The 16,516-nt window shown below is 39.3% G+C and overlaps 2 protein-coding genes across 3 annotated transcripts in view; one reads left to right on the top strand and one right to left on the bottom strand.

The window, feature by feature from the left end:
• The window catches only part of RFTN2 (raftlin family member 2), a 32,834-nt gene extending 31,506 nt beyond the window's left edge, over positions 1-1,328 (top strand). For both annotated transcript variants that reach the window (XM_009643575.2, XM_009643574.2), the window contains exon 9: positions 683-1,328. In XM_009643575.2, coding sequence (XP_009641870.1) covers positions 683-952 — 270 coding nt within the window. In that variant the 3' untranslated portion in view covers positions 953-1,328. The remainder of the gene's footprint in view (positions 1-682) is intronic.
• Positions 1,329-8,390: 7,062 nt separating this feature from the next.
• Positions 8,391-16,510, bottom strand: MOB4 (MOB family member 4, phocein). Its single transcript, XM_009643577.2, has 8 exons — positions 15,947-16,510; positions 14,737-14,799; positions 14,121-14,221; positions 12,560-12,602; positions 12,218-12,304; positions 10,559-10,638; positions 9,594-9,705; positions 8,391-8,615 (listed from the first exon to the last, which is right to left on the bottom strand). The coding sequence occupies exons 2-8, from the start codon at positions 14,761-14,763 to the stop codon at positions 8,484-8,486; spliced, it is 582 nt and encodes a 193-aa protein (XP_009641872.1). The 5' UTR covers positions 14,764-14,799; positions 15,947-16,510; the 3' UTR covers positions 8,391-8,483.
• Between the last annotated feature and the right edge of the window lie 6 nt (positions 16,511-16,516).

Genomic DNA, 16,516 nt, shown 5'->3' on the forward strand with positions numbered 1-16,516 from the left:
GGGGGGGGAGTGAGCGAGCGGCTGCGTGGTGCTGAGTTGCCAGCCGGGTTAAACCACGACAGGGCACTAGCCAGACATTGTATATGGTGGCACATAGGTATGTGAGCGAGGGAGAGTGAGCATGTTCCTCCAGTGGTAGCTGGGAATGGTGGAGCTGCCAGCTGCACGCCCACCACTGCGCAGCCCTCGCACCCCTCTGGGCAGGAGGGACCTCTGCAGCTGAGAGGAAGGTGATAGCAGGAGCTGAGCCAGCCTTGAGCGTTCATCCCAGCAGAGCACATTTTCTATGGCAGAAAGTGTCGATCAGGGCATGTGCGTTAGGCACAGAAATCATGTTTTCTTCAAACAGCTGATTTTAGCATGGGTTAAGACTTGTAAATCATTGCGGATCTGTCAAGAATCGAGCACTGTTGGAGTACTTTTTCTTAGCATTCATTTGTGCTTTCTTGAATCTTGACTATGTGTTACCTCTTCGTGTCTCTTGAAATTTATTTATAGAGAACAAAAATATATATTGGAGGTTTTTCCTCCAGAGGAGTTCATAGTTTAAATCAGAATGTTAAATGCTGCCTTATGTTAAAATGCAGCTCACATTAAATCCATGCGTGATTCATTGCGAAGTGTTTGGTGCGCTTTTTTTTTTCTAAATAAGCTAACATTTAAACATCCTCTTGTATTTCAGAAGAAATCTTTAAGACAAGTTATTGGGGAGGAAAAAGGCAAAGTCTCTAGCAGAAGTGTTGGATTAGACACAGCTACTTCTCGCCCTGCAGAAATTGGACAACCACCTGATGAGTTTCACCTATCTCCTTCTAAACAATGTTGGATCAAGGAGGGGTCCTCCCAGTACGGAGGCTTTCCAGGATTCAGTAGCAGTGATGGAGTACTAAGGGAACTGGATGATGGACAGTTTGACCAGGAAGATGGAGTCACTCAGGTCACATGTATGTGATAAAGTAAGTAGCTGCATCAGATGGACATGTACATAATCCAGACAAATGTGTTTTTTAAGAAAAAATCGTACTACTTTAAATGCATTGGTATAATCCTATGACTTTTCCCAGACTCATTTTGTATTTTTGTCTGTTTCTTTGTTGTGTTAATCCTACTGTAGTAATAATACTACTGCAAAATAATTTGGTTTCCTGTCTGTCTTTAGAATAACTACACAACTGGGTGCTCTGCTAACTTGTTAATGCTTTTGACAAGCAGGGAAGCAAATGCTGCAGAACAGTGACTATTTGAATTGTGTAAGAGGGAAAAGAATGAGGATGTTTAGTATTTTCCACAAGCTGGAGGAGTGTTTCTTTTTTTATTGTGTTTTTTTAAAGGTGGTTATAAAAAGGGGGGGGGGGGGAGTGAACTATCTGGCTGTTGTTAAGTTTTAATGTAATTTTCACTTTGCTTGCCTTGCATAAATCAAAAATCCTAGAGAAATCTAAGTCTTACACTAGAGTGTTAATAATTTAAGCTACGTTCTGATTTGGTATGTACAGGAAAGCTCTGGAGGCTGTAGGCAGACACTTGCTTCTGTAATATAACTTCACCTATGCAGGTTTTACCAGGGTTCCTTGTACATCTAAGCCAAAAGCTATCTGGGCACATAGCTAGTATAATGATGTATTCATAACTTACTCATGAGTGGAAACGAAGAACCACTCACCCTCTGAAAGATAACTTGCAGTCTAAGAAAAAGTAGTTTGAGAAACTCACTAAGAAGCATTGACAGCAAGGTGCACGAGGACGCTGATAATACATAGGAGGAAGAAATAGGCTAAACTTAGTAGGCAACATTAGATGATAAACTACATACAAATATGCTGATGTATATATAAAAAACTTCTCAGCTAAATGTATCTCACACTGGGTAAAGTGTATTCAGCTGCACCAGATACCAGAAGGAATGTTCAGAGGAAAGGATGAAGCTGCTGTGCTTCCATCCTCACCGTGGGGATGAGCCGCTTGCATTAAGGGAGGTTGACACTGGCAGGGCTCTGTGGGGAGGGGCATGAACAGGAATTACTTTTATGCTGCTGTCTTGAAATTACATTTTACACAGGAGAAGCCGAATAAAAACGCATCTCCAAAAGATAAATGCGGTAATAACTAAAGCTTGCATTTTTCAGTTAGTTTTAGAAGCAAAAACTGTTAAGTGCTCATCACACTTAAGCTAATGGAAAATAATTTGGTCAAAATGAGAAATCGGAACAGAACTGCACAAATGTATTCACAACATTTATCTCAATGTTTGCAGTACAGTGCACACATCACCCAGGGATCTTGATACCTGTCTCTATGTGTGGTACTGCAAACATTGAGAGAAATGTCGTGAACACATGTACCTACCCCACCCCACCCCACTCCCCTGGTGTGGTATCCCACCAGCTGCTGTGGTAGATGCTGGCACTAAATGCCATGGGCAAATTAATGCACTAACAGGAACACCAGCTGTTGACTCCTCCAAACGAGCACCCACCACCAGGGTGGTGGAAGTTGAGACTGTGATCTCCATGCTGGAGAGCTGTGCAGAAGGAATGCTGGCAGAAACTGCTGATTCCAATAAGCAAAAAGTAACTCGCGAACAAGAAGTTACACTTGCTGTGATAAGCAGAAGTAATGTAAAGCCTTAGTGCTATTTCAGTTTATTTTTACAAGGGGGCTGGGGGAAACCCTTTCTACTTGCATGACTCTCATCGTGGGAGCTTGAAATGATGATTGCTTTGGAGCTGCTTCCCAATTTCATTATGAAATTGTTGTAGGCAGGCTTGTTGTTTATTTTTCACTCTGGAAGAGCATCTCTTAACAACTGTTTGTAGCAAGTTTGGGTTTTTTTTTCCAAAAAAAGTTCCACAGCGCTGGAGCTAGAGACATTCCTTCTTTTTCCTACTCCATATTGCTGAAAAGGGCAGCTTCCATTTTCTCACTCCAATTTATTAAGAAAAATGCTGGCAGCCTGGCAAAACGCTTCTGAATTGTGACTGGTTTAAGAGCCCAGTCCGTGCCAGCAGAGCAGCAGGAGGACTGTGCACACCGTGGGGAGCGACGAGGAGCTCAGGACTACTGGTGATAGTGGGCACGGTAAGAAATCCGCTCTTGCCAAGGATTTTCTCCCTGCTTTCCCACTGGCATCGTGAGGTGTATGATGTGGGCCATGAACTTCGTGTTCGTTCCCTGTCTGGGGGCATCACGTGGAGGAGGACGGCCCCACTAACGGGGAGGGTGCTGGGCTGGGTGTACCCCACAGAGCCTGACCCACCCGCTGCCTTCGCAGGCAGCCCACTACTCCGTGAGCCCTGACTGTGGTCACGCAGTAGCAGGGAGCTCCTCTGTGGTATGCAGATGTGGAAAAAATTATGAAAATACATGTTACATCTGCCTCTGGCAGAAAGCCCAGTAACTCTGGCGTATTAAAAATGGGGTAACAGCTGGTCTTGTGCAACTTGGGGTATGTTGCTCTACTTCTAGAAGTATTTTTCACAAGTTATCCAAAACTGTATGTGTGTGTAATTTTAACTACCAGTGGTTCTCCATACAAGTCAAACCTGTAAAAGCAGCAAAAATTGGTCAGAAACCCTAGGAATTCTTAATATTCTGAGTTAAAGCTTTTAAAGTACATCAAAGAAATTGTTGACCTTTTGTAAAGCAGTTGTCCCTGCTTAAGATAGTTAACAGTAGTGAATCCAAAACCAAAATTGAACTTACAACTATTTATATCACAAGTTACAATGTATAACGTACTAAATGGAAAGCAGTTGATTTTTTCTATAACAATTTATTGGATAAAAAGACTCATTGAACTCTTAACTGAGATCTCTTCATATCAGCTGTTGAGAATGCATAAAATTGAAATAAATTAGTATCTTCTTTTAAAAGATTACTATTAATAGGATGTACACAAGGGAGATTCTGTTTTGGAACAAGGGTGGAAGTTGAGTATGCTCTGGGTGCCCGCAGGAACATTCTAGAACATCCCCGCTTTTAGCAAAAAAGGCTTTTCTTAAAAGGAAATAAAGCCACATTCTTTTTCAGTAGCCCATAGTTTTAACTGTGCTTTAGTCCTTGCTCTTGAATCTCCCAGGTGTTGACTGTGCTGCAAGCCTCTGTTGAATGTTGTTCTAGTCCAGGAATTTCTTTCAGCAATTCCTATATTGTTAAGGACAGCTGGGGTTGTGGTTTTATTTAATGCCATTTGTTTCACAGTATGTAAAGTTGCCCCTGCTGTAGAAACATTAATCTAGACTGTTTTCCTAGTTCTTTGTCTTTCACCTCACAGGGCTACATTTGGGCTCTGTATTTGAAAAAAAAAAAAAAAACAAAAAAAACAAAAAACAATTCTTCACCCAGGGGAAAAAAAAAGTCAACCTGACAGGAGCCAAGATAGAGATCTGTAAAGCGAGTGGCATGGAGAGGGTAGCAAAGGAATAAATTCTTCAGCCTTCCTATTTTGATGTAAGAACTCAAGGGAATCACGAAGTGGTAAGTAGCAGGTTTGAAACAAGTCAAGGTATCTGTTCAGCTCACTGTAGAACTCCTTGCTGCAGGATGTTGTGTGTAAAACTACATCAATTCAAAAGGTGACTGAAAAATTCCTGAAAGGTAAAAAATAAAAAGGTCCCTATTCTCTCTGAAAGTCACGGAACCAGAAACTGTTGGAGACTGTGAAAGCTGCTCTGACTGACTGCATGGTTATCCTGTTTGTTAGACTGTTGTAAATCATCTCTTTGTAAAAAGCTGTCAGGAAGAGTAACTCTGGCAAGCTTTTTGTATGCTCCTATTTTATATAAATGTGCACACACTGTTCAGTTTTCATTTTACCAGAATGTATTTTACATACTCCTCCTCTTATTGAAAGAATTGCAAATCAAATGTAAGGTGTGGATGCATTTTTCTGACAAAAAAGTACGCTTATTTATTCAGTAACAGGGCTTCAGTTAGGAGCCTGTGTCTGAACTGTAAAAGTCCCCCACCTGTGTGTGACACCAGAAATGCCCTGCAGCTGTTAGAAAGAACAGAGATAAGAAGGCAAGCCATGCTGATCATGAACCTCGGCAAAAGATTGTTTATATTTTCTGATTCTTATGTTGTTTGGAGAGGAAATAACTTTTCTCATGTTTACAAGCAGGAAGAAACTATCCTCTGTACAAAAAAAATTGTTTTGTGCTGATAATTGTCAGAACAGTTTATTTACATACCAGGTCAACTGCAATAAACTGCTGCTTAACTTCTGTGTTTCCGGTCTGTAAAATACTATTTTCTTTTTGTGAAGCCAAGATCTTTTCTCTGTTTGCGATAGGAAGCTTCTCACCATTAAAAGCACTTGCTGCATCAGCTGTCGGTTTCTCTGTTATGTTTGCCAGATGCTGACATTAAACGGGTTAGGTCCATGTGTACCTTTCCTCAAGCTGGAATTACTTCTTGCAGTCTTGTCTGTACACCCACACAGCTCACAAGGCAAAGCTCGTTAGGCTTACAGCCATCCATTAAAAGCTGATGAGGTTTTCCTTGTTCTTAGTATATTAATCTTTTGAAGGTAAGGCATGCAGGTTGCTGTCTTGGCAATTCCCTGACTGCTTAATTTAGAGAATAGTGTTACTTAAGATTTAGGCTTCTCAAAGCCAAATTCCTGTACCAGAATTTCGACAACTGGTATGAATTAAAGAAGTGAACATTCCTGAATTCAGGTAAGTGTAACTCAAAAGAGACAAAGCGGGGGGGTTAGAGGAGCTGGTCTGGTGATGTGTTCTGATCTGCTTAAACAGATTGAGTTTGGCAACATCCGAGAGAATTACAGTCTTAGAAGGAAAGCAGTAAAATCACCGTGGCTGACTTGTTTCAAGCTGTGCTAAGCCAAACATCAGAAAAAACCTTGGTGACTAAGGAAAGTCATCAGAAAGTTTATCCTGTGCTTACAGTATCCCCTTGCATCTGTGACGTGCTGTCACCATGTGCTGCTTTTGGTCCCTGAAAGGTCCTCTTTAGATCTCCCTTTTTAATTGTAGAACCACCATTTTCTGATTTGAGAGATGTATAAATTTGAGCTCTGCCTTCAAGGTGCTAATGAGTATTCTATTTTTCTACTTTTGAAAGAAGAAATACAACTTTGCTTCAGTACACCTCACAGCAGAGATGGGAGAGCACCCAACTTTCTCTTTGGACGCACTCAGTTGCCTGCATTCTTGGACGACAGGAAAAATGAGAATCGCTTACCAAAATATAGCGGTGTGGATAAAGAAACAGTTTAATTTTATCCTTTTTCTTATTTTTTACAATATAATTCAAAGACAGTCTCTATTTCCCTATTATGTAGAGTCTAAATTAAACCTGTTAATATTTATTAGACAGATCAATGGTTTGCTTAGGCTAACTGAAGTTTTACGGTACCATTCAGGCACATGTGTGTACACAGTACTCATGTAAACAATAGCAAGGGAAAATACAAGCAGTGTTTCACTTAGGCCTTATATAAAATCAGCTTAGTATAGCAAGTCAACTTTACAGTGCAAATCTGAATGAGAATAAACAAGATTAAAACTTCCCGAGTTTTGTTTTGACGTGAAACTCTTAAAGCAAAAGAGGTTTGAAATTTTAATGCAGTCCTGAGCACCACATCGTGTTCTTCAATTTTGCAGAGGGAACGCAATTAGCAACCCCAGGTACATGGTTTCGCCTGTCTCAGTCACCATGGCCAATACAAGCATGCCGAGTGACTGTACAAAGAACCGCACCATGGATGGTCCAACAGCAGACAGACCGTAACAAAACTAAATGCGTTTCACTACCTCCAGAATGCAGTCGTCCTACCTGCAGAACAAACTTCAAGATATCTACCAAAAAATCGAGTAACCTGGTCTATACAAGGCAAGATATAGCTAAGTGTATAGACAGTAACTAAAGCTACTTTCACTTGGACAACATCTCATGCAATTACCCTGCTGACAGTGAAATACAATGATAAACGTGAGACAAAGAGCTCCTGAAGAATACAGCTGTTGAAGTACTTAAGCTTAGTCTCTCTACTTTCTCATTGTTTAATTTCCCTTTACATCCAGGTGGTATAGTTGCTTGAGGTGTGCTTGATTCATATAAAGAAAAATAGAATTTAAGGCATGTTTAGTATATTATGAAAAAGGACTTATTAAAAATAGGTGGACTCCCTTCTTTCTGAGTCAGTATAACTTGGAAAACAAAGTGTAGATTCCAGCCCATTCTGACCAGCTTAAGGAAATAAAGAGGGCCCCTGGCACCCTTGCAGAGAAACAGCCAGCTAGCTTCTTAAACAGCTAAGCAAAATTCATTTAACGCAAGAACACTGCTAGTGCTTTTAGACCCTGCATTCGTGTACGCTTAGCAGTACATCTGCTATATTCATCTCTCAAACATTTAATTCTATCATTCTAGACATAACACAATTAAGCAGCACTCATGGAAATTGTCAGTTATTGCAAATCTGCAAATGCAACTTGAGATAAACATCTGATAGGGAACAGAAGCATGAATCCAAATCTTTGTCAAAGAATGTAATTCAGGTGAATGAAGAAAAACAAATTATAGTATGTTGAAAACATGGTTAATTCTTGCCAAGAATCAGGTTCGTGGTTTCAAGTACTTAGAATGTTTTTACTAGGAATACAAGCAAAGACTGTGCTAGCATGTTATGTAGTGTAACGTGAATATTTGTGAGGTATAATCTGTAAGCAGTTGCCATAAAATATGTGCAGGTATAAGCCATTGGCTTTTCTGCCACAGTTAGTCTTTAGGGAAGTTGTGGACTGGAGAACAGCAGAAGTCTGCCTTAACAGGACAGAACCTGTCCCCTGCTGTGCACAAACCTCCACTGTTAACAAAAAAAAAAAGTCCAGAAAGTATAGTAGGTGTGTATCAAGAATATATATGTTCAATAGCATAGTGAAATTAGCCTTTTGGTATTACTAATACTATAGATCCTATTAGTATTTGGATATACACATACAGGAATATGCACATCCAAAAGTAAATCTTTGAAGCCATCTTAAAAAAATAAAAGCTAAATTAGGAATAAGCTACATTACAAGAAGCTTCCTGCAGAATTATGTATTTAAGGTGATAATCTTTGAACTATGACTTAATATAGCTACTGCATTAAAAAATGGCTTGCTGTGAAATCTTAATCTCACTTTTTTCCCACCCAATCAGACACATCTTCAGGATTGTGATTCAATGATTGTTTAGCAGCAGTTTTAGAGAACTGTAAATTCTTTTATTAACAGGCATTATAAACAGATACTACTACTTTTATTTAAAAACCATGAGTGCCACATTGATGAATATACAGCTCATGAATAACTTAAAGTATTTCCCATATTAAAAGGCAATGCACACAGCATACAAAAAGTATACTAAACAAAGCTATGAGGATACGTGATTGAAGTGTCTAAAATGATATATACAGTACATAATTAATGTTCTGTTTATCATCAGTACAGGCTTCTGTACTGCCATTCCCATCATGCCTCGCTCTCCCCTGACACTGAATTCTGCACTTCTTCTTCCAAAATCGGTACAATCAGGTTATCCTTGGACATCAGATTATATTTCATCACAAATTTGGTGAACCGGTGACACAAGAAAGTTTCATTCTGGAGATGAAAAAAGGGGAAAAATATATGCAGAAGGAATTTTTTAAACAATTGAGGAGAAGATACTAAAAAAACCCAAACAACCTGCTTATATGTAATTGTCTCATTAGATTTACAAGTCCTAGAAAGAAGTAGCAATGCTTAAATGGTAAAGTTATATTACTTTTACATCTTTACTGCTTGCTTATAGTTACTGCGAAAAAACCCTACTAAAGTTCAGGCTTAAGTCACAGCTCAATTGCACAGCACTTGGACAAGAGAGATAGATAGATAGATATATAAAAAAATACTGAAATATCAATGTGGTCCTGATCCACTCTCCAAAAGACAGTTTAAAGGTACTGTGAAACTCCTATATAAGCTGTCCCCAGCAGAGTGGGGCACAACCACTCCATAGCTGTTCCAGCAACTCTTAAGTGGGATTTGGCAAAGGTTTCCTTTTATACCCAGCTTCTACCTCTTATCTCCTTTCTATCTATTAATTTCTACTTTTCCATTAAAAAAAAAAAAAAAAAAAAAAGACAGTTACTGGAGGTGCACAAGCTGCCACCAGTTACTGGGTTTTTTTGCATTTTTACAATTCCTTAACTGTTGGGTAACATATACAAACAGGAAACATATACATAAGTAGTTCTAACTATACCAAGTGCTTGAATACATTCAGGAATCTTTAAAACAAGATGAGTTAAGGGGTTTTGTACAAAAACTCTCAAATTCTGACCTTTTGTCCAAATGAAGGGAAACCATAACTAGGTAAGCTGATTATATAATTAATTTTCATTTATATATGTGTGTGTATATAAGAGCATTTCAGTTCTTAGAAAACTGTTAATTTACTATAATCAATACTTCACCTGAATGCAGGTGAGTGTACCTGATCTTCTGGCAGGATTAAAAGCAAACATATAACACAAATCACATCACAGCTATAACTTCAGTAAATGCCCTTCTTTCAAGATGTAATTTGAAGCTACTTACTTCATATTCATCAAATATCTGCCGGTGATGAAAATAAGCATGTGAAAATATTCTGTAAATCCTTCGGCACACTGATCCTAATTTGGCTACAGACGATTCCTTTATGCTAACCCTGTAACCACCAGCAGAAAGGTTAAAAGAGGTCTCCCGAAATGACTCCCGAGATACATGTTGACAGGAATTCTGGTTGTTGAAGTATACTATATAATTACAGATGAAATTTAGATCTAAGTGTTGCAGGCATCTGGGTCTGCAATTGCTTTTTTTTTTTTCGCAAGGAAGATACAAATGTCAGTACAAACATTTAAAAATTGTACTCAGATGACACAACCAGTTTTGCCTGCAGTTAAACACCATCAGTTGTTCTGGCAAGGGCTGGATTTCTGGTTTCTAGCATTGATGAGCAAAGGGAAGAAAGAGTTTGTGTTGTGCCGCCTTGCCAATACCAGATTCCTAGAGAAGCACAATTTTGACTTCTCCAGTTAGGTTTCCGTGATCCAACATGCGGGCTGCCCATTCAGTACGCTCAGTTTCTGTCTTCTGTGGTCACTGATGTCCCACAGTAGAGTGGTGTTGGCGTCTGGAGGCTTTCAGTGGCGTAGTGTTTTAAGTCCTTTAAAGAGTCACTGCATCTCTTTAAAGGCCATCCTGTTATTTAGGTTGGTGCTACTCCAGTGGGAGCCCCATAACACCAACAGATATTAGTAAAACAGTTTCCACCCAAAAAGCACCCATCAGCTCTGGTAAATGGCGAACCATTTGCACAGGCAGGAATTCTTCCTTGGCTTAGAAGCGACAACAGCTCTACCAACAAGTGACACGTGCCACAGGAGTTCTGATATTTTCAGTAGTAGTCCATGAAATACGCGTTACACATTTCCACCTGTGTTGTAAATGTTTAGGTGCCACCTACTCCCTCCCTCTCTCTCTCCTCCCAAAAAAAAAAAAAAAAAAAGCATTTTTACCTGCTGGGGAAATATTTATTGCTATTCAGAAGACATGCAGCTCCATCAAGCGTGTGTCTAGTGTAGTCTATAGCAGGACACTACAAAAATAGATAATGGGTGAGCACACGGATGAGTGCTTGCATGACATTGTCAAATAACTCATTTAAAGAAAAACATTTTCATTATGTTTCCTGATGCTTTTAACTTCACTGGTCATTTTTATTCCCAGAAGTTTCACCTGGCTTCTCTGAAGGTCTACCTGCGTTTCCTCCTTAAGTGAGCCATTTCTCGTCTGTTTCACAACCCATGTAAATTGTTTCAAGAAAAAAGTCACTGTGGAAACGTGATTATGCACATGAATAGTGAATTTTATGCATCTCCTTAAGTAAAGCTGTAATACAAGAATATATACTGGAAGTACACTGAAAGGAAAGACGATCATTACCTCATAGTTCATTTGTTTCCCGCATAGTCAAGTTGCCAGACTCTTTCTTTACCAGCCTAAATTAACACCATATAAAAAAAACCAAACAAACAAACAAAGAAACCCCCACAAACCAAACAAACCTGCACCTAAGTATTTCAATGCTTTTTCCTTGGCAAAGAAAACCAAAAATAATTAGTGTAGCTAAGTCTGTAACAAGCTAAGCCCTGGCTCTGCCATAAAGTATATGTAGAGGAGAAGGAAAAAAAAGAAAGATGAAGTGACACAAAAAAAAGACTTCTCAGTTACAAGTTTTTGTCAGCAGTTCACGGTTGTATCACCTACTATCTGACCATTAGTTGATAACTATTATTGACATGGAAAATAGTAGATGAATGATGCATGTTCAGAGATGAAAAGCAGGCTGAAGTTCTCTAGTCTAGCTGAATAAAACAGATATACTGCATGCCAATATACTGAGTGGTGATGAGGGTTAGAGGGAGTGGGAAAGTAGTTGGCCTTCAGAGGTGAATCAAGGCATCTCAGAAAATTAAAAAAAAATAAATTAAAAAAGCTTACAGGACAAAAAGGATAAGGTTAAGAAGAACCAGTACCTTATTCTGGAAAGTGAAATACAAAGATAAATCTGACAGACCACTGTGGCCACAACCAGTAACAACAGAGGAAAAACCTTCTGAAGGCAAAAAAAACCCCAAAGGTATCAAGTGGTTCAACAGGGGATCTCAAAAGAAAGTTTAAAGTAATTGCATGTGCATGTAGACAAGCTACTGCCAAGCTGATAACGCACTTGACGTGAACTATTTTTATGACTCCACTAACTTTTAGGAGTAACTTTCCTAAGAATGTGTGCAAACGGTCACTTTCAGAGCATCAGGCTTATGTGCTATGGATCGAGGCCAAAGTTTGAAGAGGACAGCCTCTTCTCAGCATGTACTTGTCTTTCAATTGCACAAAGACCTTTTTCCATTGAATTTCAGGCCGTCTCAACACAAATTAAGAGAGAAAAGAGGGGAATGTGCAAAGTCTCTAACAGTGGTAAAAAGCAGCTCCTTCCTACCTCGTCCTGTTCTTTTGTAAACCACTACAGAATGGGAAAGAAGGAAGCCCCAAGTGATATTCTTAACCTATGTAAGCTCTCAGTTTAACTAAGCAGCCAGCTATAACTGTCTCCCCATGAACATATGAACTGTGAAAGAAAATCCTACAGCAAGCTTTCCAAAATACATCCGTACCTCTTTGGGAGTTTTATGAGCTGCACAAAGAAAAATCCATTGTTCGGTTGCTGTCATCTGAGTACACGTGTCTGGGTGACATTCACTCTGTTAAAAAAATTGTTCAGTTATGAAAACAACCCAACAGCAAAAATGAGCCGATCTTTTCAAACCACTTTTCTTGCCCTGTCCCCCACCAAAAAGGGTTATTTGCCCGAAGCCTTTAAAACCCTAAAAAAATTCTTGCCTCAAACTACGGCTTAAGTCTGTGTGTATAGATTTAGAAGAAAGCTCTGCCAACTCTGCATCTTACAATACCAAAAAAGTCTCCTCCCTGATACAACAAGAAATATCAAGAATTACCTGAAGCTTGACAGCAAGTCCATTGAGCTCAAGGCAGAATTGTCTAAAAAAATTTGAACACAGCAGCATCAAAATCAATGATATGTTTTCCCCACTAGAAACATCTAACACAAAACAAGGTTATACATTCTGATCGTGACTGATCTCTCAATACTTTTGGAAATTATTCTTGTAAAGTGGAAAAAATACATTAGAGCATGAAAAATACCATACTTAAAGAATACCACCGAATAATTTCAGCTGATGTCACACCTAAAAGGCAACAGGCTAGTAATTAACACTTTATAAAAAGCCTACAGGTTGAGAGAAACAGAATTCACACCAGCATATTTTTTTTTTACTCAGCAAAACAATTTAATTTTTTAATTCTTAACTGACAGTAGAGGCTGAGCTTAACAAATAATTTAGTGGAAGCATTTAAGATGATACCAACTTTGTTATGGAAGAAAGTGCTATTTCACAAATACAGATTAAAAACAAAAAAAAAAGAACACTTCAAGAAAATTAATTTCTTAAGAGTGTGAGTTTTAAATTCATGTAACTGGATCATTCCATCCTTCTAAGATATACTTCCTCCTGATCAATCAAGTGGCTAGATCATTAATGGAGTGGGACTTCTAGAAATACTGCTTTCACTAGAAGTGCATTCTTTAACTTAATTCACCCCTTCATCCTACAAGAAAAATCTGAATAGATTTTCCAAAAGTGACAAGTATTTAGCGACAAGTCACTTCTATGAATCTACAATGACTGTCTGTGTATGTGAAAGGACAGAGGAAATTCTTAAAATGTGTCTTTTCCAATTGTATGTGTACGCTTTTTCCTCTTTTGAGGATTCCCTACATCTGTGGGAACTATTCCAGACCAGAGGAGGAAAAAAGAAAACAAGAGGCAAAAAGCCAGGATATATAAATCTAGAAGACATGCTTACAAGAAAAAAAAAAAAAACAAAAACAGGACACAAGGATACTGAAGTAATGCCAGGAAAAAAGGATTAATACGTATATATTAATGGGGTGTAAACCTACACTACAACTGAAAGACCCAGGTTGAACTTATTTTTTATACTGCATAAAACAAACTGAGAGAAGGACAAAAAGGTTTGCATTTCCTTACAACTAGAAAAAGAACTGTAAGGCATAGGTACTCTTGCTTTCCCAGCTAAAGCCTATTTTCCTGCAAGCTCCAAAAAGAGCACTGGGACCATGTGGAAATCGCATTCCCAATCAGTGGAGCTGAAGAACTGATAATACTAGGAGGAAGGGCTATGGAAATTCATGACTGTATTTTCATATTCAAAACATGTTAGCACAACTTGTGAAATGAGGTACAACATTCTCTTAAAAAACATCAAAAACAGTAGGTCAGAGCACATCATAAACCTTTAGGAAGAACAAGGAATTCAGAACATAGCACCAAAGTATAAAAATATTTAATAGTAGAAGTACTGAGTTTCATTTAAAGTTACTTTTGGTCGGTCCTATTCAAAAAGACTCACTACTACTATCAATGAATAAAACTTAGAATCGGGACACTATGTTGACAAAAGATGGATTCTTACCTTAAATGTTCATACTTCCATACACCTTCATCCTGGCCTTCAGGAGGTTCAAGGATCTTATCAATGTTGGAACAGTCTGCCCTTATGTTTTGCTGAATATACTAGGAGAGGGAGGGGGAAAAAACTCTAGATCTTGTTGTAATTATAGTAAGACAGTATATGTAGGACATTACATCTTTGAGGGACTTTTTCTCTTTAATAAAAAGAAGTGACTGATGGACTAAAAAGTTAAAAGAATAGATGGGCAGGGTAAGAAAATTGGTATAAAAAATGCCAGATGTGAAAAATGCTTTTCCTCAATTAGAAAAGGTAAAAGAATGGGTACATTTTACAGCTTTTTTTACAACATCTTTCTCAACAGAAAAGAACCCCACAAGAAACCCCACCGTTTTCTTAAATCTCATTTGTTTAAACCAGACATGGGAATTCCAGTTATTTCTGCATACACAATTAATAATTACAATTTTTTTTATATACGTAGGGTGCCTACGAAATTCGTTCCTGTGCAGCAACATTCTAAGCCGATAAGCAGCATGCCCCGTTCCCTGTTTTTTTACCAAAATACAAAGCCTGGGAAACTGAACTTGTTAGCAACATTTCGCATAAGTAAGAATACCTGCTGACCGGCTAACGTACTATCCATTTCTTCAAAGGATTCATCAGGCCAATTGTAGAAATCCTGTTAAAAAAAAAAAAAAACTTAAAGGGGAGGAAGAAAAGCGGACAACCTACAATAAGCTTGAACATGCAGGAAAATAGATGTAGAGGTAGTTTACACAATTCCAGGAAGCTACATCTTGACAGAAGCAGCACACAATCTTGGCAAGAACAGGGTGAAATGGGACTTAGGCTCCTAATGTCACAATAGTAGAACATCTTGAAACAAAACTTCTGTGTGACTCGGCATACTATAAACATCATCTCTCCCCCACGTCCTGCTGCAACACCTATACAGCCTGTATTTTTAAAATTAACTCCTTGCATACAGCACCCATTTTACATGTTAGACCATGTAAGGGGGGGGGGGGGAAGAGGTCTGTAGAGAATACAATTATTGTTAAACTAAAAGTCCCCAGTATATTCTAGTAATAACACACCACGGAAAACATCCTCTCTAAACCGAGATAACAACCCAGTGTTGGCCTAACTTGGTGCTACATTCTCCTGGTATGGTCAGTATGCTGCATAACTGGATGGTTATCAGCTCTGCTAACCCTTGGTATTTAGTATCGTTAATGATAAAACCCTCCTCAAGTTTCACCTGAGATCCAGCTGTACCGCAGTGTTCTGCAGCAATTCCCAGCTGGTGCAACTACGACAGTCCCAGACATAGGCGTTTTCTTACTTTGCATTTTTCACATCTAAAATCTAGTGCTACTCCCTCTTAATATCCAGAGATACTGCACATCAGCCTCCCATAGCCATCCTAGTAGACACAATGACTCAGTGAAAATGTTCCAAAACTGTAAAGCTTAGCAATCTGTTCTGGAGAGAATACAGGCATCTCCAGAGAAAGCAGTGAATATGGAGTGTTGAAATATCATTAAGTAATTATATTTACATACAGAATAGCTACACCACAGCGTCAGCCAACATTAAAACTTAAATACAGCCACAACTGCATCACTATACACACAAAATTCTTCAATCTACATGAACTTTATAATACACTTTATAACATTTGACCAACTCTAGGTCTATGTCCAGCTTACCGTTTTTCAGAATATCCCAGCTTTACCAAACAGAAGGCACACAACACTCCGTTTCCTTCATAGATTAAAGATGTATAGAATTAACTGATTTACAGGGTTGTGTAACAATTTTACCTCCGTACAATACGACAAAGAACAGGAGGAGAAAAGAGATGCATTTTCCTACAACATTGTGCCATATACTGCTCCGTTTCTGGCCACGAGCTCTCCTCACAAAAGCAGAGTGAACGAGTCTTGCATAAAGGCCCCACAGAAGATTACATCTGGGAAATAAGCTAAAAAACGTAGCCTATGCTATGTTTGAGATGCAGCTTTCTCAGGATGACCTTGGAAGCCCAGAAATACATCAATTTCATTTTGATTAAGAGAACGATTTGGCAACAGCCCGGGCTCCCCGCGAGAGGAGGGCAGGTCACGTCGGGCAGGGTGACTTCTCTCTCCAGATGAGCAGGCCAGGCGCCGTCTGCCCGACCGCGCCGAGCTCCCAGCCGAGGCCTACTTGCACGGCCGCCCGGTGATCCCACTCAGCCGCCGGCGTGTGCAGGATCCTCACGGCGACAGCAGCAACGCACTGACACGTACCAGGAAAACAGCCCGGTGCCCGGGGAAAGCCTCAGCCCTAGGAAGCGGCGCTTGGCCCCAGCTAACACTCGATGACTTCACGGGCGCTCGCCAAGGCCACCG

The sequence above is a fragment of the Egretta garzetta genome, unplaced genomic scaffold, assembly GCF_000687185.1.
Source record: "Egretta garzetta isolate BGI_Z169 unplaced genomic scaffold, ASM68718v1 scaffold297, whole genome shotgun sequence".
In the NCBI taxonomy this organism is placed as follows: Eukaryota; Metazoa; Chordata; class Aves; order Pelecaniformes; family Ardeidae; genus Egretta; species Egretta garzetta.